Here is a 27,028-nt window from a genome sequence, read left to right as displayed (position 1 = left end):
TGTGCCTTGAAAAACCTTCTTTCCAAAGTCATCCAGGATACTCCCTTAGCTGGAATAAAGACGGGTCTTTATTTGCCTTTTTCATGGCAGATTCCAAAACTATATAACTATGAATGTCACTTTGTAAACCGTTGTGATCTATACATGGAACAATGGTATATAAAATGTCTAAATAAATAAATATCCTGAGGATTTCTTCATTCTAAATTTCAGGTCTAATTTTCGAGCAGCCATAGTGCTTAAATAAGGAGTTTCCAACATTTTCACGAGGATAGTAGATGTAGTGTATTTGGATTTTCAGAAGGCGTTTGACAAAGTCCCTCATGAGAAGCTTCTAAGGAAACTAAAAAGTCATGGGATAAGAGGCGGTGTCCTTTCATGGATTACAAACTGGTTGAAAGACAGGAAACAGAGAGTAGGATTAAATGGTCAATTTTCTCAGTGGAAAAGGATAAACAGTGGAGTGCCTCAGCGATCTGTACTTGGACCGGTGCTTTTCAATATATTTATAAATGATCTGGTAAGGAATACGAGTGAGGTAATCAAATTTGCAGATGATATAAAATTATTCAGAGTAGTTAAATCACAAGTAGATTGTGAGAAATTGCAGGAGGACCTTGTGAGACTGGAAGACTGGGCATCCAAATGGCAGATGAAATTTAATGTGGACAAGTGCAAGGTGATACATATAGGGAAAAATAATCCATGCTGTAGTTACATGATGTTAGGTTCCATATTAGGAGCTATCATCCAGGAAAAAGATCTAGGCATCATAGTGGATAATACATTGAAATCGTCAGCTCAGTGTGCTGCAGCATTCAAAAAAGCAAACAGAATGTTAGGAATTATTAGAAAAGGAAAAGTGAATAAAACGGAAAATGTCATAATGCCTCTGTATCGCTCCATAGTGAGAGCACACCTTGAATACTGTGTATAATTCTGGTCGCTGCATCTCACATATATAGTTGCGATGGAGAAGGTACAGCGAAGGGCGATCAAAATGATAAAGGGGATGGAACAGCTCCCCTATGAGGAAAGGCTAAAGAGGTTAGGGCTGTTCAGCTTGGAGAAAAGGCTGATGGGGATAGGATAGAGGTCTTTAAAATCATGAGAGGTCTAGAACGGGTAAATGTGAATCGGTCATTTACTCTTTCGGATAATAGAAGGACTAAGGGGCACTCCATGAAGTTAGCATGTAGCACATTTAAAACTAACTGGAGAAAATTCTTTTTCACTCAACACACAATTAAGCTCTGGAATTTGTTACCAGAAGATGTGGTTAGTGCAGTTAGTGTGGCTGGGTTTAAAAAAGGTTTGGATATGTTCATGGAAGAGAAGACCATTAACTGCTATTAATAAACAACATCCAATACTGCATGCATTGGTAAGGCAGAAGGTTTTGTGGGAGTGTCCAAGATCTTCAATATTCCCATGATTTCTAATCTGGAATATTGATCTTTACGCACTATGTTTAATGCTGTTCCCATCTCCTGGATGGACTGGCAGAACTGGAAAATGATGACCTTTGTCTTTTGACCTTTAAGATGTTGTGGAGCAATGAGATAATGAAGAGAGGTTTGGACCTTTGTCTGAATTGATATGGAGTGTCTCCATTTTTGAACGTCGGTTGCATTACATCAAATGCATCAACCTCTTTGATGCAGCATGTGGCATAAGTTATTTTGACTGTTTCACTTCATGTTTTGATGTCTTTGGTACATCGCTCTGTTACGCCTGTTGGTCGCAGATGGCTGCGACTTCTTATGCTCACCTCTTCTTTCCCTGAATGGCGGTCTCTACTAATCCCCGCCGACCTCTCCGGCGTTCCCGGGTCAGAGTGGGCACTGCCGACCGCCATCTTGGACCCGGAATTACTCAGGCGAGCGCGCACAAGGGCCTCCTTTGAACACATCATGGCGGGAACCTCAGGGGCGTCCCCTCCCGATGACATCAACCCACTGGTGTATTTAATCAGACCAGCCCTTGCCTACCTCGAGTTAGCAAGGAGTTCCATCTTGCTGAATCCACCTCATTCAAGGACTTCCTGTTCCTGACTTTGGTCTTGGCATCTAAGTACCCACTCCTTGGGGGCTCCCCTGCGTTCCCGGCTATCCGCTCCTCGGAGGGCCTACCTGCCTGACTGCAACTAGACCTGCTTCTCAGGTCTCTCTCTCTCTCTCTATCCAGGAACCATCCATTGTGAGTACCTCTACTGACATCTACTATACGAACTGTATTGAGGATTTCACGTGGTGTACCCTGAGCCTCAGGCATCTATTGCCTTTCTTCAGTAGAAGCTATTCAGCACTGCAGAATATCGACACACCAACTACGGGAGCCACTTCCAGGTTCCGACATCTCTACCAGTTCTTCAAGATCTACTGTACAGACATCCTCGGCATACCCCGCTCTGCGGGCCACTACCGGACCTATATTCCTGAGGTGCCTATACTTGTCAGAGGGGATCCCCGGCATACCCTGCTCTGCGGGACACTACCGGATCTTCTCATCTGTGGCCTCGATCTGGGTATTCCCCAGTGCTCAGGACTGTACTACTACATCTCCACCTCTGTGGACATTACTTTTTTTTTCCTTCATAATAAAGTCTCTACTTCTAGCTGTGTCCCAAGCCACTGAGATTATGCCTGCTGACGGTGAGGCTCACAGGGCTCCTCCCTGTGGGCGGAGACACCTCTCATCTCAGCCCAGGGTTCATATTCTTACAAAAACATAACATGCTCTTCTTCGACACACTGTGCGTCGATTTTACCAACGCAGGGAGAGTTTGATGCATCAATGCATTGTGCTTTGATCACACTGAAGAGTTGTGTATTGAGCATATCGATGTTTTTTGCGTCATGCTTGTTGATGCACCGTGCATTGAGTAAACTGTTTCATGCATCTAGTGGTCTGATGCAGCCTTGGTCAACTCATCACTCCGCTTCGAGTATACCAATGCTTTCTGCATTGAGTGCTTTAAAGCAGTAGTTCTCAACCCTGTCCTGGGGACTCCCCAACCAGTCAGGTTTTCAGGATATCCACAATGAATATGCATGAGAGAAAATTTGCATGCACTGCCTCCATAACATGCAAATTTTTCTCTCATGCATATTCATTGTGGATATCCTAAAAACCCGACTGGCTGAGGGATCCCCAGGACAGGGTTGGAAACCACTGCTTTAAAGGTTCATTTGCACCTGATTTCTCATGTACCTTTTCTTGATGATGCATCGATGGTTTTTTCTTTGTGGATTGCACTGGGGCTGACTGCACCAAGTGCATCAAGGAGTCACAGTAATTTGACATGGGAGGCACTGTGACTAAATCCCAGGACTTAGGACGACTAGGGTGCAATGTGCCTCAGGCTGACCAGTCCAGGTCATCATGGTGCGATGAAGCCTCGCTTGAAGATCTGCTTCAGCTGCTTTTTGAAGAAGAACAGCGATGACTTCTGGAAGCCGACCTGCACTTCCTTTTGGCCTTCAAACTGGCTTTCTTGTTCTTGAAAAATCCATATCTACTTTGGTTGAAGTTACATCAACATTTTCTGCTCGTATCAATCTGTTGAAATTGAGTTTGCTTCTCATCCCAGAAAACGAATGTTTTGGAACAACAAGTCTCTTCTTCTCAACAAGTTCAAGAGACTTTAGTTAAATCTGATATCCTCCACTCTAGAAAACTGGAGAACACTGAAAACTCTCGTTATTTAAATCTTAGGATACTGAATTTTCCTCAATCTATCTTGATTTCTACTATCGATTTGTTTAAAAAATATACATCTGAGGTTTTAAAAATACCTATTGAAGCTACACCTACTATTGCTAAAGCTTATGGGGCAGATTTTTAAAGTTACGCATGCGGGATTCATTTGTGCACGCTACCCGGTGCACACAAATGTACAGCCGATTTTATAACATGCGCGCGCTCCTGCATGCACGTTATAAAATCCGGGGTCGGCGCATGCAAGGGGATGCACACATTTGCACCTTGTGCGCGCTGAGCCCAAGGGGAGCCCGATGGCTTCCCCGTTCCCTCCAAGGCTGCTCCGAAATCGGAGCAGCCTTGGAGGGAACTTTTTTTCGGCCCCCCACCTTCCCCTCCCTTCCCCTATCTAACACACCCCCCAGCCTTAACTAAATCCCCCCCCTACCTTTGTTCCAAAAGTTACGCCTGCCGCAGCCGGCACACCATGCCCCGGCACAGGCTGCTGTGCCGGAGCACTCGGCCTCGCCCATGGACCGCCACCACGCCCCCGGACCGCCCATTTTGGAAAGCCCTGGAACATATGCGTGTCCCAGGGCTTGCAGGCGCCGCCGAGCCTATGCAAAATAGGCTTGGCACGCGCAGGGGTAGGTTTTCGGGGGTTACACGCGTAACCCTGTGAAAATTTACCCCAAAATGACAAAGTCCTTAGATTTTAATTTAATTGATCATCCTCAAGAACTGGATTTGAATGTGACCCAATTCCTGGAATCTTCAATGGACGTGGTTATTTCCAAATGTGGGAATATTTTTATTACTTTTGTTTTTTCTCAAGATAGAGACCCGGTCTTAAGATCTTTTTTCCGCAATAGATCGACATTTTGTTTTGGCCAGCGAGTCTGGGTATATCCAGATATTACATGCTCCACTCAAGAACGTCATAAAAGATTTCTGTCGATGTGTTCAGAAGTCTTGGCACTTGGTGCAAAATTTATTTTGAGATTTCCGTGTCAATGTGTTATTACTTACCTTGGATCTAAATATGTATATCTTGACTCTGTTCATCTTCGTAATTATTTAGATACTCATCCCCCAGCCAGCTCTTCTTAGTTTTATTTTTAGTCGGAAGTTTATTAATCAAGCGCTGCCTCTTTTCTACTTTTTCTTTAGTGGTTTACTGTATATAATACATACCGCTTTTTTCATCTTGAATCTCCCTGTTTCCTCAATATTGTATGGGATATGGTTGATATTATATACTGATTGTAATTTTCAATTTACCTTATAACTGTATTACTGTTTACTTCTCATGTATACTGCTACAGGTTATATGCTTGTTTATACATTTGAAATTTCAATAAGCATAAAGTTAAAAGAAAAACCTGGCTATCTTCAACGCCCTGGACCGTTGGGATCTAGGGACATCCTGCAGGGTACTTTGGCTGGTCATGGTCTTGACTCAAGCACAAATAACATAGCTCGTGGTCATCAGTTATGGACATTATCTGTCCACAAGAGCAGGTCTTAAAGCCACTTATGGTCTTTTTGGTGGCCACTATGAAGGTTCCAGGAATTAGCTTTTTTTTTTTAACTTCTCTTTTTTCTTCCTCTTCTTCCTGTTTTTATTTTTGAAGTGGCACTAAAAAGTGCTTTTGTGGGTTGCTAAATTCAGCAAGGTTTATCTAAAAAGACTAAAGGGAAAATTCTTGTGAGAGAAAGATATGATGCCCGTGCAAAGGGCGGAAAAAATCAGACTGAGGAGATTCTGAGGAAACGACCACACAGGAATGCCCACACATGCTCAGTAGAGCTCTAAGCTCAACTAGTTTAGAAAGACAATTCAGCCGTAATTACTGATTGTTCAAAGAGCCACACTGAGAGTCTCAGACTCAAAAGCAACAAGTAAGTAAGTATTAGGTGCATTTCTCCAATAGTAATCCATATTTACACCAAAACAAAAGGAATGAAAGTCAATATTGCAGTTATGTTCTTATAGCTTGTTATTAGCTTTCATATCTCATTAATTACCTTTTCCCATGTTAGAGTCTTGAATTTTCACTATTCACCGGGTCAGTAAAAGTGAAAAAAAATTAATAAAATCTATGATGGTAAATTTTAAACAGCCGCTTAGTCATACATGTACGCACATATGCCGGCTTGCGCAAATGGATCCAGCTATTTTATTGAACTGTCAATATTCCTCCTCACCTCGAATAAAGCACATATATAGACACAGATGCAATGCTAGTTAATTGACTATCATACTAGGCTTCATCGACTTGAATGAACACTTTATGGCTCAGCATTCTTTATAATCTCGGTCAATAGTGCTATAAGAGTGCAACTTAATTCCTGGTGACCATCACAAATCTATTTTTTATTTTTATATTGCAATAAAATATTCCACAATAGCCAAGGAAAAATGTCAAACGATCATTTTGCTTATCTCTAATCCACTGTGATGTCGAATGCCAACTAATCCCAACACAGGACCGTTTCAAGCTCCTCTCTTGCTCTTCTTCAAAGGACAAAATGTTCAGTTTTTTTAGATTGAGCATTCATCAAAGCAGGCATTCTTTTACGTTTGATGGCATAATTAAGTTGCACTCTTATAGCACTATTGACAGATGATTATAAAGAAGGCTGGGCCATAAGGGGTACACTCAAGTCAATGCAGCCTAGTATGATAGTCAATTAATTAGCATTGCATCTGTGTCTGTATATGTGTTTATTCTAGGGGAGGAGGAATATTGAGAGTTCAGTTTGGTACTATTATCCACTCTACCTCAATACTGCAGTCGTGGTGGTGTACTTATTGATTTTTGTAGCTATTTTATTTATTTATTTTATTTTATTTATTTAGGTTTTTTATATACCGGCATTCATGAACAAGTCACATCATGCTGGTTTACATAGAAACAAGGGGTGCACAGAACTAAACTGGTGCAAGGGGAAGCAGTTACAAAAAACAGGGGTTAGATAACTGGGAGAGAGAAAAAAAAAGAGGTATTTTATGGTATTTTATATCATCTACGTGTATATGCGTCCATATTATAAAATAGGCTGTACATGCATATATGTGCTTGTAATTTTGTATGGAGACGCGCTTCTGCACACAAATGGCAGCTCTACCAATTAAGTGGGGGAATTTTATTAGATACATGCACCATCGCAATTACCAGTTTCCCCAGTTGGTTCCCAGTTCACTCAGGTAAAGGCCTGAGTGAACTATTTTACCCTATTACCCTATTATTATTATTATTTACCCTTTTACCCTATTAGCCCCTACTCCTCAAATCCCGCTGACTAGTCCTGAATTTTTTATTTTAAAACTTCACGCCATCTACAGCAGAAGTAAAGTTACGCGGTAGGGGACCCCGGTGCATGCTTGTGCGCGTTACAGACCCGGAATACCCTTGCCCTGGCCAGGCTCCGCCCATACCCCGCCCATTTTTTTACTTCCAAATTTGTATGCATACTAGGAGATATGCACATATTCGGGCATCTCTTAAAATTCGCACGGCGCACGCTGGCCTAAGATACTTGCCTATCTCCCAGCTTTTGCGCGCGTAGGGCTTTTAAAATCCGTCTGTAAAGTGGTTCAATTTCTCAGTGAAATCAAGTTATAACATGGCGGAAGCTGATGTTCAACAAGACTATTTTATGCCAAAACATACATTGTTATACCAGTTTCTTATCATGATTCCCAATTCCCCTGTTCCATACTATTTTAACAATATTGCAGGCCTTTCCTTACCACACTGAACGCTTTCATATGCAAAGTTATAGCCCCAATTTTTCTCAAATTATCTTTTTAAATCATGAAATGGATGCAATATTACTAAACTAGAAACTTCTAAATCATAAGCAAGTTATTACCCTACATATCAGTTTGTGTAACTTATTGAAAAATTGCTTGCTGCATTTTTGAGACACATTATCACAGTTTTCATTCTGCAGAAAATCTTCCAATAGCTGAAATTCTTTTTTTCTTGTCGCTTCATCAACATATTTTTCCAGCTGCCAAAACAAAAAATAAATGTATATATATAAAACTATATTTCACACTTTCAAACACAAGCAACTTAACAGTAATTTATTAGAAGTAGTCTGAGGTATCAAGCAGGAAGAAAAAATAGGTAGATCAGAAACCTTAATCAGGTCCTACATGTGTTCTGTGGTCTTTATCTGCCATCATATTACCTATTTCTGTGTTCTATCATACTTATTTTCTCTCTCCTACAAACTAAAATCTAGTGGAGGTATTTCTCGTATATAAAGATACAAGCATAGAGAGCATGTCTCCTTGCTATTATGGGAGCTCTACTGGCTCCTTGTGGAAGCACGGATCAGTGTCAGCCTTTAGTACTTTACATTACATAGGGCCTGAAGAATATATCGATGATATGCTACCCAAATCAGCCATTTCACTCTCAAAATGAGGGTCAATTGTGTGAGTCATCAATTAAGGATGAGAAGTTAGCTTGTTCTAGGATTCAATACTTTTCCTTTCCAATCCTTAAGGTATGTTAACTTTTTCTGAAAGATGTTCAGTTTATTAATGGCCTGGTATCTTTTAAATATGCAGTAAGAACATGACTGTTATGAAGGACTGCATGAATGGTTATAGGATATAGGGAATTAGTAAACCTTGTCTGATGAGAATCTTGAAAAGTGGTTTAGAGGGAAAGCCTACTTGAAATGTTGTCTGTGTTCGAGATGTGTTATTTTATGTTATTATAATCTTTATTAACTTTGCATTACTGTAAATCACATTGAGCGCTCTGTAAACCAAGAAAGTGGTTAAGAAATTGGAATAAACTAAACTAACATGATGTCCATAGAAAACCTTATTAGCATCAAGTTACCATCCCTACAGGCCGATATAATAAAGTGCGGCCGCAGTTACCCTGCTTCTAACCCACTTTCTACTCACAATTTGGCCGCGTTAGTCCAACCCGTGATTCACTATCCCTTTTAACCCATCCTTACCGCTTCTTTAAATCAACGGGAAACCCTTTCCGCTGCGGCATGTATATGAGATGTAAACGATCGGATTAGCTATTCCCTCCCATACAGTAACGTGCGCCCCGATTATCGCTTTTTTAACCTGCAGTTTTGCCGCATGTTTAAAGGAAAATTAGTTCTTACCTGTTAATTTTTGTTCCTGTAGTACCACGGATCAGTCCAAACTGTGGGTTGAGCCTCCTTTCCAGCAGGTGGAGACAGACTAAAACTGAAAGGATATCCTATATGAGGACAGAGCCTATCCTGTAACCCTTCAGTATAACCAATGTCAAAGCAGAAAAAACAATAAACCCAGAATAGGATCAAGCAAGTAACCATAAAGCTCAAAGAAGCAACTGTAGAACAATAGAATAAACATGGTATAGCTATACGCTCTTGCATATACTTGGTGTTTAGAACGACCAAGGCTTCCGGTGTAATTGCTCAGTATTCTTGCACAAAAACCTGAAATATTAGAATCTGCAAACCTGCAAGAAAACAAGCTTCGAGAGGACAGAAAGAAGACAGACAGGGAAGGGCATCTGGTCTTATCCGTGGTACTACAGGAACGAAAATTAACAGGTAAGAACTAATTTTCCTTTCCCTGTACGTACCGGGATCAGTCCAGACTGTGGGATGTACCAAAGCTTCCCTAAACTGGGTGGGACCGAGACAGTCCCGCTCGAAGCGCCGCCCAAAAGATCCAACAACCGGAGCTTGCACATTCAGACGGTAGTATCGAGAAAAGGTATGCAAGGGCGTCCATGTGGCGGCCCTGCAAATTTCCTGTGGAGAAACGAGTTGACTCTCCACCCAAAAGGTGGCTTGAGAGCGTAGAGAATGAGCCTTGAGGCCCTCGGGTATAGGTCGACCTTGGCAAAGATAGGCTGAGGAGATGGCTTCCTTCAACCCCCGCGCAATAGTGGTCTTAGAAGCTGGCTTATCCCAATTGGGACCACTCCAGAGAAAGAAAAGATGGTCCGAGACCCGAAAGTCTTTAGTAACCTGGAGGTAGCGAAGCAGGACTCGCTTGACGTCCAGCCGACGGAGATCACCGCCAGTCGTACACGCAACCTCCTCTGGGGAGAATGCTGGGAGTTCCACTGACTGGTTGACATGAAAGCTAGAAACGACCTTAGGTAAGAAGGAAGGGACCGTCTTGAGAGAGACCCCGGAATCGGAGAAGCGTAAGAAGGGCTCCCGACAGGACAACGCTTGGATTTCAGAGATCCGCCAAGCGGAAGAAATGGAGACCCAAAAGACAGTCTTTAGCGTAAGGTCTTTTAGCATTGTGCGACAGAGAGGTTCGAATGGGGCCGCACAGAGGGCCCGAAGGACCAGATTAAGTCTCCACGACGGACAAGTGGCACAAGAAGGGGGGCGAAGATGCTTAACGCCCCTCAGAAAACGAATCATGTCCAGATGAGCTGCTAGGGAATGACCTTCCACCCGACCCAAGAGAGAGCTGAGCGCAGAAACTTGAACTCGAAGAGAACTGAGGGAGAGGCCCTTAGAAAGACCCTTCTGAAGAAAGGATAAGACCACCGAGACCGGGGCGGAATGCGCTGGGATACCGGATTCCGCACAAACAGCCTCAAAAACCTTCCAGATACACACGTAGGCCAGGGAAGTTGACTGTTTTTGGGCCCGAAGCAAGGTGGAGATGACCTCCTCCTTATAGCCCTTACGCCTCAGGCGTCGCCATTCAAAAGCCAGGCCGCTAGACAGAAGCGATCGGCCTGGTCGAAAAATACAGGACCCTGCCGAAGCAGGCGAGGGAGATGACAGAGGCAGAGGGGTCCATCCGTCGCCAGATTGACGAGATCTGCCAACCACGGCCTCCGCAGCCACTTGGGTGCTACTAGAACCACGGGTCCCCGGTGGAGTTCGATTCTTCTGAGGACTTTTCCCACCAAGGGCCACGGGGGGAACACGTACAGCAGGACGTCCGCTGGCCAAGGAAGAGCCAGAGCGTCCACGCCCTCTGAACCGTGCTCCTTCCAGCGGCTGAAAAACAGATTGGCCCTGGAGTTGCGCAGGGTCGCCATGACGTCTAGGTGGGGAGGACCCCACCTGTCCACTATCAGATCCATGGCCACCTCCGAGAGCTCCCACTCCCCCGGATCGAGAGCTTGACGGCTGAGGAAATCGGCTTGAATATTTTCCTTGCCCACAATGTGGGAGGCCGCCAGACACTGTAGATGCCGTTCCGCCCAAGAGAAGAGATGGCTGGCTTCCAAGGCCACCAGGGGACTGCGGGTGCCCCCTTGACGATTGATGTAAGCCACTGTGATAGAGTTGTCGGACAGGATTCTTACCGCTTTGCCGCGGAGCAGGGGGGAGAAACTCCTGGAGGGCCAGGCGCACCGCCAGGGTCTCCAACCGATTGATATGCCAACGAGATTGACTCTACGACCAGGTTCCCTGGGTGGATTGGGAGAGACAAACCGCACCCCAGCCCGACAGACTGGCATCCGTGGTCACTATCGTCCATTGTGGCGCTTGGAGGGGCATCCCCTGGAGGAGATGAGGAAGCGACAGCCACCACTGCAAGTCGTCGACTGTAGAGTCCAAAAACGGAAGGACTATGTGAAACTGTTCCGACACCGGCTGCCAACGGGACAGCAAAGCTTTCTGTAACGGACGCATATGAGCAAAGGCCCAGAGCACAAGGTCGATGGTGGAAGCCATGGATCCCAGAACCTGCAGGTAGTCCCGAGCCATCGGGAAGGGTAGCGCAATCAGGTTCTGGATTTGCTCGATCAGCTTGAGGGCGCGTGCACACAGTAAGAAGACCCTGCCTGCTCGGGTGTCGAAGTGGGCTCCCAGGAATTCTAACTCCTGGGAGGGCTGAAGATTGCTCAAGGAGAAGTTCACTATCCACCCGAGAGAAGCAAGGAGGGACAACACGCGATCCACCACTAGTTGACACGAGGCCGCCGACTTGGCCCGGATGAGCCAGTCGTCCAGGTAGGGATGAACAAGGATTCCCTCCCGGCGAAGAGCCGCCGCAACCACCACCATGCCCTTGGTGAAGGTGCAAGGCGCGGTTGCAAGACCGAAAGGAAGCGCCCGGAACTAGAAGTCCTGGTTGAGAACATGGAAGCATAGGTATTTCTGGTAGTCGCGGTTAATCGGAATATGGAAGTAAGCCTCGGCGAGGTCGGGAGAAGCGAGAAACTCTCCAGGGCGGACCGCCGCGATAACCGCTCGCAGAGTTTCCATGCGGAAGTGAGGAATTTTGAGGGCCCTATTGACTCTCTTGAGGTCCAGGATCGGACGATAGGAGCCGTCCTTCTTGGGAACGACGAAGTAAATAGAATACTGGCCGGCGCCATGCTCCCTCTCTGGGACCGGGACCACCACGCCCAGAGCCAAGAGTCTGGTGAGGGTTTGTTCCACTGCGTCACTCTTGGACCATCCGCATGGGGAAAAGAGAAAGCGATCCGGTAGGTCGCGAACAATTTCGAAGGCATACCCATCTCTGATAACGTCGAGAACCCACTGATCTGACGTGATCTTGACCCATTCCTCAAAAAACAAGGAGAGGCGGCCACCTAGGGGAGGGACCGAGGAACGAGTCAGCTGAACTTCACTGTGTGGCAGGCTTGGGGGTGGAGCATGCGGTCTGGCCCTCACGAAAGGGCTGCCGACCACGAAAGGGCTGCGACCAAGACTGAGACCGGGAAGAATAACCCCCCGAGGAACCACCCCGCCCGCACGGAGTAAAACGACGCTGGCCCCGGAAGCGAGAACGGGAGGGGGTGTAGGACCGGGTGGATTTAGGACGGTCCTCCGGAAGCTTATGGACCTTGTTGTCCCCCAAGAAGTCCATAGGTTTCTCAAGGTCCTCACCAAAAAGCAGCTTACCTTTGAAGGGCAACATGCCTAGCCGGGCTTTGGAGGACTGATCAGCTGACCAACTGCATAGCCAGAGGAGTCTGCAGGCAGACACCGCCGAAGCCATTGCCTTCGCCTGAATACGCACGAGGTCGTAGAACGCGTCGGCACTGTAAGTGATGACAGCTTCCAGACGCTCAGCCTGTTCCGCCTCGGACGGCGGAAGGTCCTGGGAGGAGAGTAGTTGCTGAACCCAACTAAGGCCTGTCCTCAGCATGAGGCTGCTGCAGCAAGATGCCCGGACTCCGAGAGCCAAGACCTCGAAGATGCGCTTCATGTGTGCCTCCAGCTTACGATCCTGCCCGTCCTTAAGTGCCGTCGATCCCTCTACCGAGATCGTGGTATGTTTAGTGACCGCCGAGACGGAGGAGTCCACCGAGGGATTTTTCAACAATTCCAAACATTCCTCCGGGAGGGGGTAGAGATTGTCCATGGCCCGTCCCACCCGGAGTGCCCAGGGCGGATCGTGAGGCGGCTTCCAGCAGCCCCCGCCAGCGAGGGTGCATGAACACACGCCATGACCTGAGCGCCCGGCTGGACATCCGAGGTCACAGCGTGCGCTCATGGCAGCGAAGGTGCATGAACGCATGCCCGCCGTCACCTGAGCGCCCGGCTGGATGTCAGAGGTCACGGCGTGCGCCCATTCACCATCGCCGGCGAGGGCTGCTGGAAGCCGCCTCGCCGGCTGCCCCTGGGAAGATGGGAGAGAGGACTGGGGCTGCCCCGGAGACCGGCACCCATGGACGTGGCCAGGGCAGGTGAGTGGGGGCTGGAGGATGGGATTAGTAGCGATCTGAAGAGTGGCTTTTCCGGTGCGTTGGATTTTAGGTTTTTAGGTTTTCTTTTGCTTAAAGTTGGGATCCACTTCCTGGTACCTGTCATCATATTTGAAATGACAGGTACCAGCGCACCCAGGATACTGTATAGGCGCTGTATAGCGCCTATACAGTAAAATGGATTGCGCTTCATGGATGCGCGTTGGATATGCGTTGGACGCGGCTTGCATTTGCATGCCATTTAAATACAGTATCGAGCGGTATTTATTTATTTATTTATTTGGAGATTTTTATATACCGCGGTACGTAAAGGTCTACATCACCTCGGTTTACAGAAAACAATAACATAGCACAATGCTTTACAAGTAACAAGTTATACAGTAAGAAAACAATAAATAGCAACAGATTTTGCATACAACTGTTAATAGGAATGTGAACAATTAACTTCAACAGTAGTTGACAACTTTATACAGAAAAACTGATTTTCAATTAAAACTAATTTTCAAGTTAAACATTGATCATCTATGGTATGCTTGTTCAAACAACCATGTTTTGAGGTTTTGTTTGAACGTTTTGTGGCAGGGTTCACAACGTAAGTCCAATGGCATATTGTTCCATAAGTTGATCCCAGCAATAGACAAGGAACGTTCTCTTGTGGATACGTGCTTGATGTGTTTGAGTGGATGAGCAGCTAATTTGGCTTTGTGGATATTCCTAATTGGTCTATTAGATGTGTGGAAAATAAACTGATCAGAGAACCATAGCATCTCTTGGTTGTGTATTGATTTATGGATGAGAGAGAGCACTTTAAAAGTGATCCTGAACGATACAGGAAGCCAATGTAGAAACATTAGGGCCGGGGTGATGTGTTCGTGTCTTCGGGTATTAGTTAGTATGCGAGCAGCTGCATTTTGTAGCATCTGCAAAGGTTGAATTATGTTTTTTGGGAGACCCAGCAGAAGTGCGTTACAATAGTCTAGTTTTGGTAAGATTGTGGCTTGCAACACTGTCCGGAAGTCCTGAGCATGTAAAAGAGGTCTAATTCTTTTCAGCGTAAGTAACTTAAAAGAAGCCACTTTTAATAGTAGATGAGATAAAATTTTTAAAGGAGAAGTGATTGAAAATCATGACCCCCAGGCTGCGGACGTGCTTTAAATGGAGGCTGTCAGCTGTAAGGATAGATGATGTGTTAGTAGTGTTGTTCTTGTTCGGTGTGATGATGAGGAGTTCCGTCTTGTTAGTGTTTATTGCAAGACATTTTTCCATGAGTAGCTCTTTTATTTCAGCAAGGGCCGAATCCCAAGTTTTCAGCACTTTGTCCAGTGAATCATTGATGGGAATGAGGATCTGCACGTCGTCGGTGTATATAAAATGGCGGAGATCCAATTTAACCAGCAGTTTACATAGCGGAGATAGATAAACATTGAATAGAGTTGATGACAGTGAGGACCCTTGTGGGACACCTTGTGCTAGATTTCTGGGTTTAGAGGTTTGGTGTCCTATCTTGACACTGGTATGTGATCCAGACTGTGCGTACGGCAAACACGGGTGCGCCCGGCACTAACGCACCTCTTTCTACCGCACCTTACTGTATCGGCTTTGCAATAATGCAAAAGAATGTTAACATAGTAGGGCTTGAAAGATTCCTCCAAGATTTGCTCACAAGGGATGAAATCCACTAGCCATATACTCCTACTCTCCACACCTGTAAATGTGTTGGGGGGGTTTTTTTGGGGGGGAGGGGAGTGGCAGCAGGAATATAATGGTGAGAACATTTCTTCCCAGGAGATTACACTCCCCCCCATCCTATCTTAATACAATTCTCTCTCTTACTCCAGTTTTCCCACCCACTTTCTCCACAGCCCCCTTTCAGTCCTCCCAGGCCCTAATCTGACCCAAGAAAATTCTTTGGCTCCTTTTCTCTGGGGAAGGGAGTCCTGATTCTACATCTACTGCTCCTTTTCTACAGCAGGGGGGGTTGACATTTGCTGCAATTTAAGTTTCTGGCATTCATCCTGATCCTTTTCCAAGATTGGGCATTACACTGCTGCTGAGACCTGCTCTTGTTACCCTTCTTATCAGGTAAATAGTAATTTCTCATTTCTTAGCATTCAGACAGGTCAATCCACGACCAGTGGGATGGATGAAAGCTACTCCCGAACAGAACGGGAGGCTGCCCGCAGTCCAATAAACCCGTGACCCCGGCTCACCCTGTTTACCCCCACCTTGGAGTATAAACAGCCAGTCCATCTTCCTGAGAGGTTTAGAAACCTCCAAATAACTCATGATATGTCGCTTGACATCCAAGGTCCGTAACAGTCAATATTCATCCACATTCTCCTGGATCCAGACTCTGTCTGCTGAGAAAGTTGGCTCTTACATTGCCTTTTCTTCCAATGTGTGAGGTTGAGATCTTCTGAAGATGTACTTCCACCCATTTCATGAGTTGGGCTATTTCCTGCAACACTTCCTGGTTCCTCCCTGGTGTTAGATGTAAGCCACCGACATCGCAATATCTGACATGATTCAGACCGCTCACCCCTGTAAGAGATCAACAAATCGCAAGAATGCCAACCGAATGGCACAGGCTTCCGGCCAATTGATGCTCCAGAGAGACTCCTCTGTACTCCAGTGCCCCTGCACTGTCAACTCCCATCCCTGGAGGCTCACATCCATCATGAGTACTGTTATGACCGCATCTACTCACTTCGTGTGCTGCTACCCTCTCTCCTTTGGGAAGACTCGCGGCTGTGGCTAGCCACTTCCGACACAAACGGCTCCGTTCCAGAACCGCCCAGGGCGGCGAGGACGCCGCCAACCGCCATGTTTCTCCCGGGCTTTCCTAGGCACGTGCACACACTCCATGGCCCTCCTTTAAGGACGCCAGGGCGGGAACCTCAGGAGCATCTCCTCTTGATGACATCACTAGCCCTGGACTCTTAAGCACCATCGGGGCCTGGTTCTAACCGACTTGGCAACGAGTTTCTTCCTTGCTGGATCCTGCTGACCTCTCTACGGACGCTGGTTCCTGGTTCCTGCTCCTTCTGGCATGAGACAATCTCGGGTACCCACTCCTCGAGGGCCCTGCTCCTGTCTCTGGCTATCTGCTCCTCGGAGGGCCCTGCGCCTTGGACGTTGTCTACCAGTTTCCCCGCTTCTCGGGGTTGCTCCCGGAACTACTCTACTTGTGGAGACTCAACATTTGTGTACCCCGCTCTGCGGGCCATTGCTGTTCTACTCTATCTCGTGGAGATTCAGCGTGGTGTACCCCGCCCTGCGGACCATTGCCTTACAACTCTGCTTCGTGGCGATCCAACATAGGTGTACCCCGCCCTGCGGGCCATGGCCTTACTACTCTGCTTCGTGGAGACTTAGTGCTGGTGTACCCCGCTCTGCGGGCCGTGCCTGTACTTGTGAACTGAGCCACGCCCCCCGCTCCTCGGGGTAGCGCGTTGTGTACCTTGACTGTGCCGCGCTTCCCCGCTCCTCAGGGCAGCGCCTATTACTTTATTATCTGAACAGGATAAAGATCTGATCCTTAGACAGTACTTTAAATTTAAAAATGCTGTCTTTTGTGGACATATTGTCCAAACCTTTCCTGATGTATCATGAGAGACACAGTTCCGCAGAAAAGAACATAAGAACATAATATAAGAAATGCCATACTGGGGCAGACCAAGGGTCCATCAAGCCCAGTATCCTGTTTCCAACAGTAGCCAATCCAAGTCACAAGCACCTGGCAAGTGCCCAAACATTAGATAGATCACAAGCTACTATTGCTTATTAACTACATCATAGCAGTTTGTGGATTTATCCTCTAGGAACTTATCCAATCCTTTTATAAACCCAGTTTCACTAACTGCTGTAACCACATCCTCTGGCAATAAATTCCAGAGCTTAACTATGTGCTGAGTGAAAAAGAATTTTCTTCAATTTGTTTTAAATGAGCTACTTGCTAACTTCTTGGTCCTTCTATTAACGGTGAGTAAATAACCAATTTACATTAACTTGTTCAAGTCCTTTCATGATTTTGTAGACTTCTATCATATCCCCCCCCTCAGTCGTCTCTTCTCCAAACTGAACAGCCCTAACTTCTTTAGCCTTTTACAACTAAAAATAAATGTTATTGCATTGGGTGCCTCTTACTTTTTAAAATTTCCTTGCAAATGTACTGTAACTTTATTGGGATCAGTATGTTTTCACAGATCCATTGTATTTGGAGACTTTTATTGCTGACAAGTCTGTTGATAAAAAATAGGGGGAGTCAAATTGGGGTACTTTCAATATATGAAATAAAAGCCTTAGAACAAGTGTCATAGTTTTTCCCTTTCTTTTTTTCTTTGAATGTTTTCTTTCTTTTTGTGCTCCTTAGATGAGGACTTGGATTGTTGCATATAGATATTTCTTTTTTTCTTAAAAAAAAAACCAAATGAAAGAACCCCAACATGGTTCGATACGGTTCCAACCCTGAAGGAATTTCCCCATCTTCCAGGGAATCAGGATCAACCTCATCATCACTGCCATCTGGATTCCTGTCGAGAACACCCGCAGGGAGCCGAGGTGAGTCCCGGCACTTAAGCATAGGACTGGAAGAGGGAGGAGCTACTGCTGAGGGTCTATCCGTACTGAAATGTGGGAAGCAGAGGACTACGCCTGAAGAAAGGCTTGCAAGCCTTCAAAAATTTCCACCCAAGAAAACGCAGCCGGATCCAGACCAAGCCCAGAAGGAAATGGAGCTGGTCCCACTAAACTGCCCTTGCCAGTGAAGGACCCAGTCACGGGAGAACCAGGATCTGGCATCCCCCCAGTCAAGGCCATGACCAACCCATCATCAGAATGGGAAGAGCCAAGCTTAGCAAAATCCGAGGAAGACAACTCTCCCTGAGCGTCTGGGCAGCACTGACACAGGTTAGACACCAGGTCAGGCTGAGAAGCTCTAATATGACAGGCAACACAAATAGGAAGACATTTAGGGGCCGATGCAATACAGTGCGCTCAGCTGAGCGCACTGTATAACCCGCAGTTGGACGCAGGTTAAATAAGCAATAATCCACCCCCTAATGCAATAGGGGGATTAGCACCTATTTAACAAGCATCCAATGTGGAGTGAATAAGATAGTCCTCATCACATGCAAATGCATGTGAATGAGGCTATTACTCATTCACTCCAAATGCAAAAAAATAAATGTGCGTCTCAGACGCACATTTATCGCCCAGCTATTAACGCCTGCCTGGAGCAGGCGTTAATAGCTGACCGCATTGAAAAAAAGTACAGAAAAGCAGAAAAAAATGCTTTTCTGTACTTCTTTAAAAGTAAAGAAAAAAGAAAAAAAATAACTTCAGCCGGCCGCATTTGGTTTTCATAACTGGCTGACTGCAGTTATGAAAACCGATGCCGAGTTTTTTGGCGTCGGTGTTCATAACCGGCAGACCGCCGGTAACAGTGGGGTCGCGTTAGCACGGAGGCGCTAAAGTCGTGCAAGCGACCCTAGCACCTCCTTGCTAGCGCGACCCCCTAATTTGTTTATTGCATGGCGCCCCCCTTGCGGGCGCTATGCAATAAACAAATTGCTTAACTTGGTGCACACACCTGTGCACCAAGTTAAGCGTGTAAAAAAATATGTGCACATAAAGCAAGTTTTCTTACCGTAAACGGTGTTTCCGTAGATAGCAGGATGAATTAGCCATGCTGTTGATGGGACTGCCTATCAAGACCCAGGAGGCGGAGCTTTATCAAAGCTTAGTGCAGAGCTTTGCTCTGCGGCTGCACGTGTGTTCCTGCGCAGGAAGACAGATTCTCCTCAGTCAGTAATTAAGCTATATATGTACATGTAATATTGACTGTCCAGGGAGGGAGAGGCCGCATGGCTAATTCATCCTGCTATCTACGGAAACACAGTTTATGGTAAGCTAACTTGCTTTTCCCGTCGATAGCAGGGCTGAATTTACCATGTTGTTGATGGGAGTCCCAAGCTCCTAGTCACGCCTTGGTTGACTGTTTATGTAGCTCTCATAATAGAATAAACAAGTGCCTAGAAGAAAGCGCAGCAAGGAGCACGCACCTGTGCACCAAGTTAAGCGCGTAAAAAAGTATGTGCACATAAAGAGCACACCCAAAAACCGAGCACACAACGCATGTGCAGAGCCGGCACACTGTGGACACCAACGGCTTATAGAGAAAAGAAAAAGATGCACAAGAGCGCACGAAAATGGCTGTTGAGGCCTCCATGCGGCGTTCAAGAAAAAAGCCTAAGTTCAGGGCCTAGCCCACCGGAGGCTGCTCAACCCGCCAGGCAACCCAGCTGCACAACCCCAACAGGAGCGGGAACGAACATCGGCGCATCAAGAACGGAGACTGGAGGAAGTCCTGAAACTCCTCTGTCTCTGATTCAGGTAAAACTTTCTTTTTTTAAACCTTACCTGAGCTCAGCACTTACCGGCTGAGTACAGAGACAATCTCTGGCTGCTGGGGGAGAGAGCATCTGCCGTCACTGCCACGCTCGGCCTCCTGCACCCGCTGCCTTAACAGCTGAACTAGCAGCTAAGTCCACGTGGGAAACCCAGCTACCGGACCAAGGTCCACCTCTGAGGGATCACGAAATCGCCTCAGGAATTCTCCATGGCGGGAGGGACCTTTAGGTATTACCGCAGGAGAGTGGGGCTTTCTTTTCCTGAATTTAGAATTTCAAATTTTTCCTTTCAAAAAACTCAAAGCAATTTCCATAGGGAGCTGCATGTCCACCACAGGCTGGGGTCACTGCAGGGTCATATATACTGTGATGTCAGCTTGCTCCATCTCCATCTGCTAGTAGGGGAGTATAAACCACTGGTCCTGAGTCCATCTGTCTACATGCTAGGAAAGAGGATAATCTTCAAAACTGCTCATGTGTGCCCATATATGCATATATATAGGTGCAAGCAAAGTTGCTACAGTATTTTATAACATGTGTGCAAATGATATGTGCACACATAAATATGAGTACATATGCATACAAACATTCTCATGTATGTAAAAGCACAAGGATAAGTCTGAAAAATGCTACTTGCCCATTTAAGTAGCACTTTTCAAACTTATTTGGCTATGTAAGACAGCCAGATAAATTTAAAAGAAGTGCTACTTAGTCAGCTAAGTCTAAAAGTGTTATTTATCTGATTTAGGGGGTCATTTTCCAAGGAGTTACCGCAGGAGATAATTCCACAAATCGTGCTAACAGCCGTTAACGCGATTTGTGAATATTTAATTTTGTATTCAGGGGGCGGAGTTTATGTAAAGTACGAAAGAGTTATCGTGTGCTGCGAAATAGCTACACCTCTTTCATTTGCAGTACGTTGTGCGCTAGAGGCCCCCCTAGACAGGTATTTGTATCCCTATGGTAGGCCCACCTAGTAACTCGAGGTGGGGATTAGGTATTAGTGTAGGGGGTTGGGGGCCACTTTCACATTCAACATGAGATGTACGAACAGAACAGTGGTCTCTTGTGAAGATTTGATGGCCTTCGGAGTGAGGAAACTCACTCCAAGATGAGATTTGGGGAATGTTCTCTCCACCTAGCTTGATGGACACTCTACCTGGGCAACAACAAGCTAGATTTTACACTTATTATTAGAAGCATTTACCCCCATAAGTCGGTTTTTACATGTACAAGTTGGGGAATTTACTAACATGTGAACGACAATAAACTAACCAATTTTACCAATTAATCTATCAATTCGCTCAATTCATCTGCAGCTCGTGAAGACCCTCCTGGCTCTTCAGCATGAAGTCCCATTTCACCCAGATGAATCACCTCTCATTTTTTCACTTTTAAAATGTTAACAATCACTTATTCCAGATATTGAGCAGCAGTAATATAGTCAAGAAAGGCACCAAATTTACATGAATAAATTGCTTATAAAATAGTAACTTACTCATGTAAATGTTGGCCCCCTTCCTGGAAGGCCCCTAGCCCACCACTTTTATACATAGACAAATTTACTCACGGATCTTGATTTACATGTGTATGATGAAGTTTCTAAAATAGCATGTGCTTTCATATATGCTATTTTATATGCGTGCTATTTTTTACAGGCAACTTTTGAAAATTCACCTATAACTACTAATTAACATTTCTATAGTGCTAATCGATGTATGCCCTAAGTCTGCCCCAGGAACACCGCTTCCAAGTATGTGTAAAAGTGTGCATGAAATTGTTTTCGTGCATACATTGATATATATAATACCAAGGGTAATTTTAAAAAGGTCTAAATAAGCATTAAAATAGAATCTTACACACATATATGCTTTTGAAAATTCGGTCCTAAATGTACAAAATGCTAACTAAAATAATAAGCGACAGAAACATAATTATGCAAATTAAGGCTTTTTAAAACTTTGTAACAGTTCCAAAACATGATAATATTTTTTACTTTGGATAGAATGATATACTGCTAGTAAACTGATTATTTTTACACATCACAACTTTTTATTTATTTATTAATACATTTATAAACCCCTGTTCTGGCCCTTGATAGAAGAAGACATCCAAAGCAGTGTACAGAATTTAAAAAAAACACTAAACATATCACACTCCATCAGGTAAAGATGGACAAAAACCCTGAAGGCACACCAAATCTTCTCACTGTATCAAAACATCTAGTTTTTGCCGACTAAACTATCACAGCTAGAAAACAACCTAGAACCCACATGCTTTCCAATTTCACCCACAACCGACTTCCACACATTACAGTCCATTAATATAAAAGCAAAATTTAGTTGACTTAACCAAAACTCAGGGTTTAAAATTATTCTCTCAAATTAAGAAAAAGGCATATTTGCAAATTAAAGGGAACATGAGTAAAAAGCTTACTAATTAATCTTTAAAACTAAAATAAATAATTGTATTCCCCCAAACCCATACAAAATGAATTACCTGCAATTCCTGTCTAACAGGCATCTTGCAATTGTATTTATGCAGTTGAACCACAATAAAATATCTAGAGATAAAACAAATAATTACTATAAATAACCTTGCAATATATTTGACAGATGTTAATAAGAGTTAAATATCTACTCTATTGGGACTTTTTACCTTGGTACAGTCCCTAAGAACATAAATGCCATGAATGGACAGCCATCAAGCCCAGCATCCTGTCTCAGACAGAGGCCATTCCAGGTCTCAAGTACCCGATAGGCTACTAAAGAAAAGGTTCAATATTTCTTGCTCATAACAGGATAAGCAGTGGCTTTTCTAAGTCTACATGGCTTATAGTGTTTATGGACGTTTCCATCAGGAAAGCTAACTGCTTTCACCACATAATATGGCAACAAATTCCACAATTTAATTGTGCACCAAGTGAAAAAATACTTTGATTTGTTTTAAAAGTGTTACCTGCTAGCTTCATGGAAAGTCCCCTAGTAATAATACTGTTGGAAAGGGTAAATAACCATTCCTCTCTATTAATCCATTCCACCCCACTCTTGATTTTCTAGACCTCTATCATAACTCCTCTGAACTGTCTCTTCTTCTGGTTGAAGTGCCCTAACCTGTTCAGCCTTTCCTCACAAGGGAGGCATTTCACCCCCTTTATTATGATGGTCATTCTTCTCTGTACATTTTCAAGTTCTGATATATCTTTTTTGAGATGGGGCAACCAGAACTGCACACAGGCCTGGTTGCCCCACTGCACACTGGCCTGGATTGGCCCCACTGCACACTGGCCTGGATTGGCCCCACTGCACACTGGCCTGGATTGGCCACTGTTGGAAACAGGATGCTGGGCTTGATGGACCCTTGGTCTGACCCAGTATGGCATTTTCTTATGTTCTTAATATTCAAAATGCAGTTGCACCATTGTTCAATATAGACACATTATGATATTTTACGTTTTATTTTCCATTCCTTTCCTTATATACCTAACATTCTATTTGCTATTTTGACTGGTGCAACATACTGAGCCAAGGATTTCAAAGTTTTTTCCAAAGTGACTCCAAGATCCTTTTCCTGCATGGTATGGTGATGGCTAATACAGAATATAGCATCAAATAATTATACTTTGGATTATTCTTCCTTATATGACTCACTTTGCACTTATCCAATTAAATTTCCTCTGCCATTTAGATACCCAATCCCCCAATCTCAATACAATATGATTTCTGTTCATTTGAAGTTACTTCTAAAAAGAAAATGCCTACATCTAATAATATAGGGGTAGATTTTCAAACACCGGCATGCGTAAAAGCCCGGGGTTTATGTGTATGGCCAGACCTTTCGCGTACTGGGCCAATTTTCAAACGGCCCCGGCCACACACATAAACCCCGGGACGCGTGTAAGTCCCGGGGTTTGAAAAAGGGGCGGTCTGGGGGTGGGGCGGGACTAGAGGCTCCCGGCACAGCAGCCATTTGCCGCTGTGCCGGTGCACACAATTTGCTCTTGCTCCGAGGCAGGAGCAACAGGTGAAATAAAAAAATTCGAGCTAGTTAGAATAGGGCTAGGGAGAGGGCAGGATAGGGGAAGGGAGGGCAGGGGGTTGGGTAGCACGTGTACGTTTTGAAAATCTTCCCCATAGCGAAGTAAAAATCACTCCATCTATTCATGATTTACTCTTACAATAGTTTGGTAATAGGGTTCAAATTATACGTTACATACTAGCATTTCAGTAAAATATTTATAGATATTACATCGATTGATCAATATGCAAATGTATATCAGACTGTCTTCAATTCCTCACAATGTGTGATTTATCTACTTTGAATAATTTTGTGTCATCTGTAAATTTGATAATCTCACTCGGCACTCCCTTTTTCAAAAAATGTATAAATATATTAAAAAGCACTAGTCCCAATACAGATTCCTGAGGGATGCCATAGTTTACCTTTTTCCAATGATAGAAATGGCTATTCAGTCGTACTCTGTTTCCTATCTTTCAGCCAGTAACCAATTCACAACAGGATGTTGCCTCCTATCCCATGACTAATATTCTCATGAGGGGCTTTATCGAATGCTTTTTGAAAATCCAGATAGACTATATCAACTGACTCACCCTTGTCCAAATGTTCATTAACTACTTCAAAAAAAAAAATCTAAGATTTTCAAGACAAGAATTATCTTTACTAAATACATGTTGGCTTTTCCCCATTAATCTATGTCTATCTAAATGGTTAGTAATTTTGTTCTTCAGAATAACTTTTATCATTTTGCCTAGTACCAATGTCAATTTCCCAGATCAGCCCTAAAACCTTTTTTAAAAATGGGCATTATGTTGGTCACCCTCCAATCCTCACGTACCGTAACTGATCTGAAAGAGAACTTAGAGATTACTAGTAATAAAGTCTGCAATTTCATTGTTTTGTTCTTTCAGAACTCTGGGGTGATTGTTACATAGAAACATAGAAGTGACGGCAGAAGAAGACCATATGGCCCATCCAGTCTGCCCAGCAAGCTTTCACACTTATTTTTCTCATACTTAACTGTTACTCTGACCACTGAGGTCAGGTCCCTTATTAGTAACTTTTTGGTTCTAATTTTCCTTCCACCCCTGCCACTGATGTAGAGAGCAGTGCTGGAGCTGCATAAAATTGAAGTATCAAGCCTAATTGGTTAGGGGTAGTAACTGCCGCAATAAGCAAGCTACGCCCACGCTTATTTGTTTACCCAGCCTGTGCAATTTAGTCCTTGTTGGTTGTCTTAATATAAATAATCTTTTCTTCATTCCCCCTGCCATTGAAGCAGTGAGCTGTGCTGTATATGTATTCAAAGTGAAGTATTGGTTCGGGGTAATAACCGCAGCAACAAGCAAGCTACCCCCACGCTTGTTTTCCCAGACTATGCAATTCAATCCTAGTTAGTAGTTGTCTGAATGTAAATCCACTTATCTTCATTTCCCCCTGCCGTTGAAGCAGTGAGCTGCGCTGTATATGTATTCAACGTGAAGTATCAGGCTTAATTGGTTCGGGGTAGTACCCGCCGCAACAAGCAAGCTACTCCCACGCTTGTTTGTTTACCCAGACTATGCAATTCAATCCTAGTTGGAAGTTGTCTAACTGTAAATCCTCTTATCTTCATTCCCCCTGCCATTTAATTTGTCCATTTTCTCTATTGCAGTTTTACACTTATACTATATTTCTGAGATTCAAGGAATCTCCCCCAGAGCTTTGAAAAATTATTTAAGTGCAGAATGCAGCATTTAAAAAATGTTTAGGTATTTACCTAAAAATCACACATCATATGTAGAAATGTAAGAAAGGGTGAGTGAAGTACTGATTTGCATCAAACAGTACAGAGATCTTGAGATGACCAAATCTGAGGACATCAAGGCAGAAAATAGCATGCAAGAAAGTACAAGCTGGAAGAATACTAGTGTGCATATTGCGTGATATTACAAGTAGTAAAAAGCTCACCCCTGTACAGGTCATTGGTAAAACATCATCTCTAGTATGGTGTGCATTTCTGTAAAATATAGTAAGAGGAAGTCCCAGTGTAAGGCTAAAGTAACATAAATAAAAACAAATGTCTTCACAGAAAGGGTGGATATGGAACTTTCCAATGGAGGTTAAAACAATAATAGAAATCAGTAAAGCCTGGGATAAACAGAGGATTCTTAGATGTGAGGGAAAACCCAGAGATTGGGTAAATTACATGGTACTGCATCAGGAATAAGCAGACTATATCCGCCTTATAAATTTTACCTGATATCAATTGTTCTATTTCAATAAACAATGCTTTCTTTAACAAACCTCCCAAATCCTCATTCATCTGTACTTGGGCTGGATTTAAAATTGGGTAGGGTAGGGGGATTTTCCCCTGGAAATCAGAGAGCAATGGGGAGTTGGGGGGAGTCTGTTTTTAGATTCCTTCAGAATGTGGTAGGCATCTGCCAGTCTAAATCCAAATCTGGATTTACAGAATAAAGATGCCCAAAACATTTGCTCTTCTAATCCATAAGTGCCATGATGGTTGACAGGAAAGGTCCATGAAGCCCAACATCCTGTCTCTAACAGTGACCAATCTGGGTAAATTCAGAAAACACCTGGCAGATCTTAATGGGGGATGCATTCCTTGTTGTTCTCTTGCAGATGCTGATCCCTAAATTTGCCTGGCTAATAATTGTTAATGGACCTGTCCTCCACCCTTGTCAAAACCTTTTTTAAGTTTAGCTATATTAATAGTCTTGACCATGTTTTCTGACAACTACAGAAAGGGGCAAACGCATTCTCATTCACAAATTCCAAACTTGTGCAAATGTAACACCTCTTTGAAGAGCTGGATGCAAAGTAACGGGGAATTTTCAGTCAGTTGCTGATGTGGAAGGAGCTGTAACATCAAATCCCCCTACAAGACAACAAAACAGTCACTGAGGGCGCGGGTATAAAAACAACAAACAGTACGGAGCCGACGAAATCCGTGAGGTGAAAAGTGAACAAACTACCTCAAAGACACCGGAAAAAAAACAAAGCAAAAGAAAAAAACGGAGTGAGGGAGGCATATGGGGGTCTTCGACGGTTTCCAAGAGACTTCCTGCCTTCGCGCACGCGCCCCTGCGTGCGTTACGGCCAGCGGAAAGGCGCGCGAGGAAAAGACCTGGACAGGAGGCGGGCGGGGGGGGGACGGGAGCAATGCGCATGCGCTCTCCGTCCGGATGGGGGGGGTGCATGTCGCTTGCGCCT

General features: G+C 44.4%; 1 protein-coding gene across 7 annotated transcripts in view; it reads right to left on the bottom strand.

Moving 5' to 3' along the window:
• SYCP2 (synaptonemal complex protein 2) overlaps window positions 1-26,955 on the bottom strand; it is a 752,024-nt gene extending 725,069 nt beyond the window's left edge. For 4 of the 7 annotated variants that reach the window (XM_029611555.1, XM_029611561.1, XM_029611560.1 and 1 more), the window contains exons 1-5: window positions 26,791-26,955; window positions 26,613-26,693; window positions 25,763-25,811; window positions 22,295-22,358; window positions 7,582-7,722 (exon numbers count right to left, since the gene is read on the bottom strand). In XM_029611555.1, the coding sequence (XP_029467415.1) occupies window positions 7,582-7,722; window positions 22,295-22,318 (165 nt within the window). In that variant the 5' untranslated portion in view covers window positions 22,319-22,358; window positions 25,763-25,811; window positions 26,613-26,693; window positions 26,791-26,955. Of the gene's footprint in view, window positions 1-7,581; window positions 7,723-22,294; window positions 22,359-25,762; window positions 25,812-26,612 lie in introns of all 7 variants that reach the window. The other 3 variants (XM_029611556.1, XM_029611557.1, XM_029611558.1) reach the window with 3 other exon arrangements.
• Between the last annotated feature and the right edge of the window lie 73 nt (window positions 26,956-27,028).

The sequence above is a fragment of the Rhinatrema bivittatum genome, chromosome 8 (genome assembly GCF_901001135.1).
Source record: "Rhinatrema bivittatum chromosome 8, aRhiBiv1.1, whole genome shotgun sequence".
Taxonomy (NCBI): Eukaryota; Metazoa; Chordata; class Amphibia; order Gymnophiona; family Rhinatrematidae; genus Rhinatrema; species Rhinatrema bivittatum.
The sequence above is the reverse complement of the archived record's forward strand: the minus strand, read 5'-3'. Positions and strand labels throughout refer to the sequence as shown.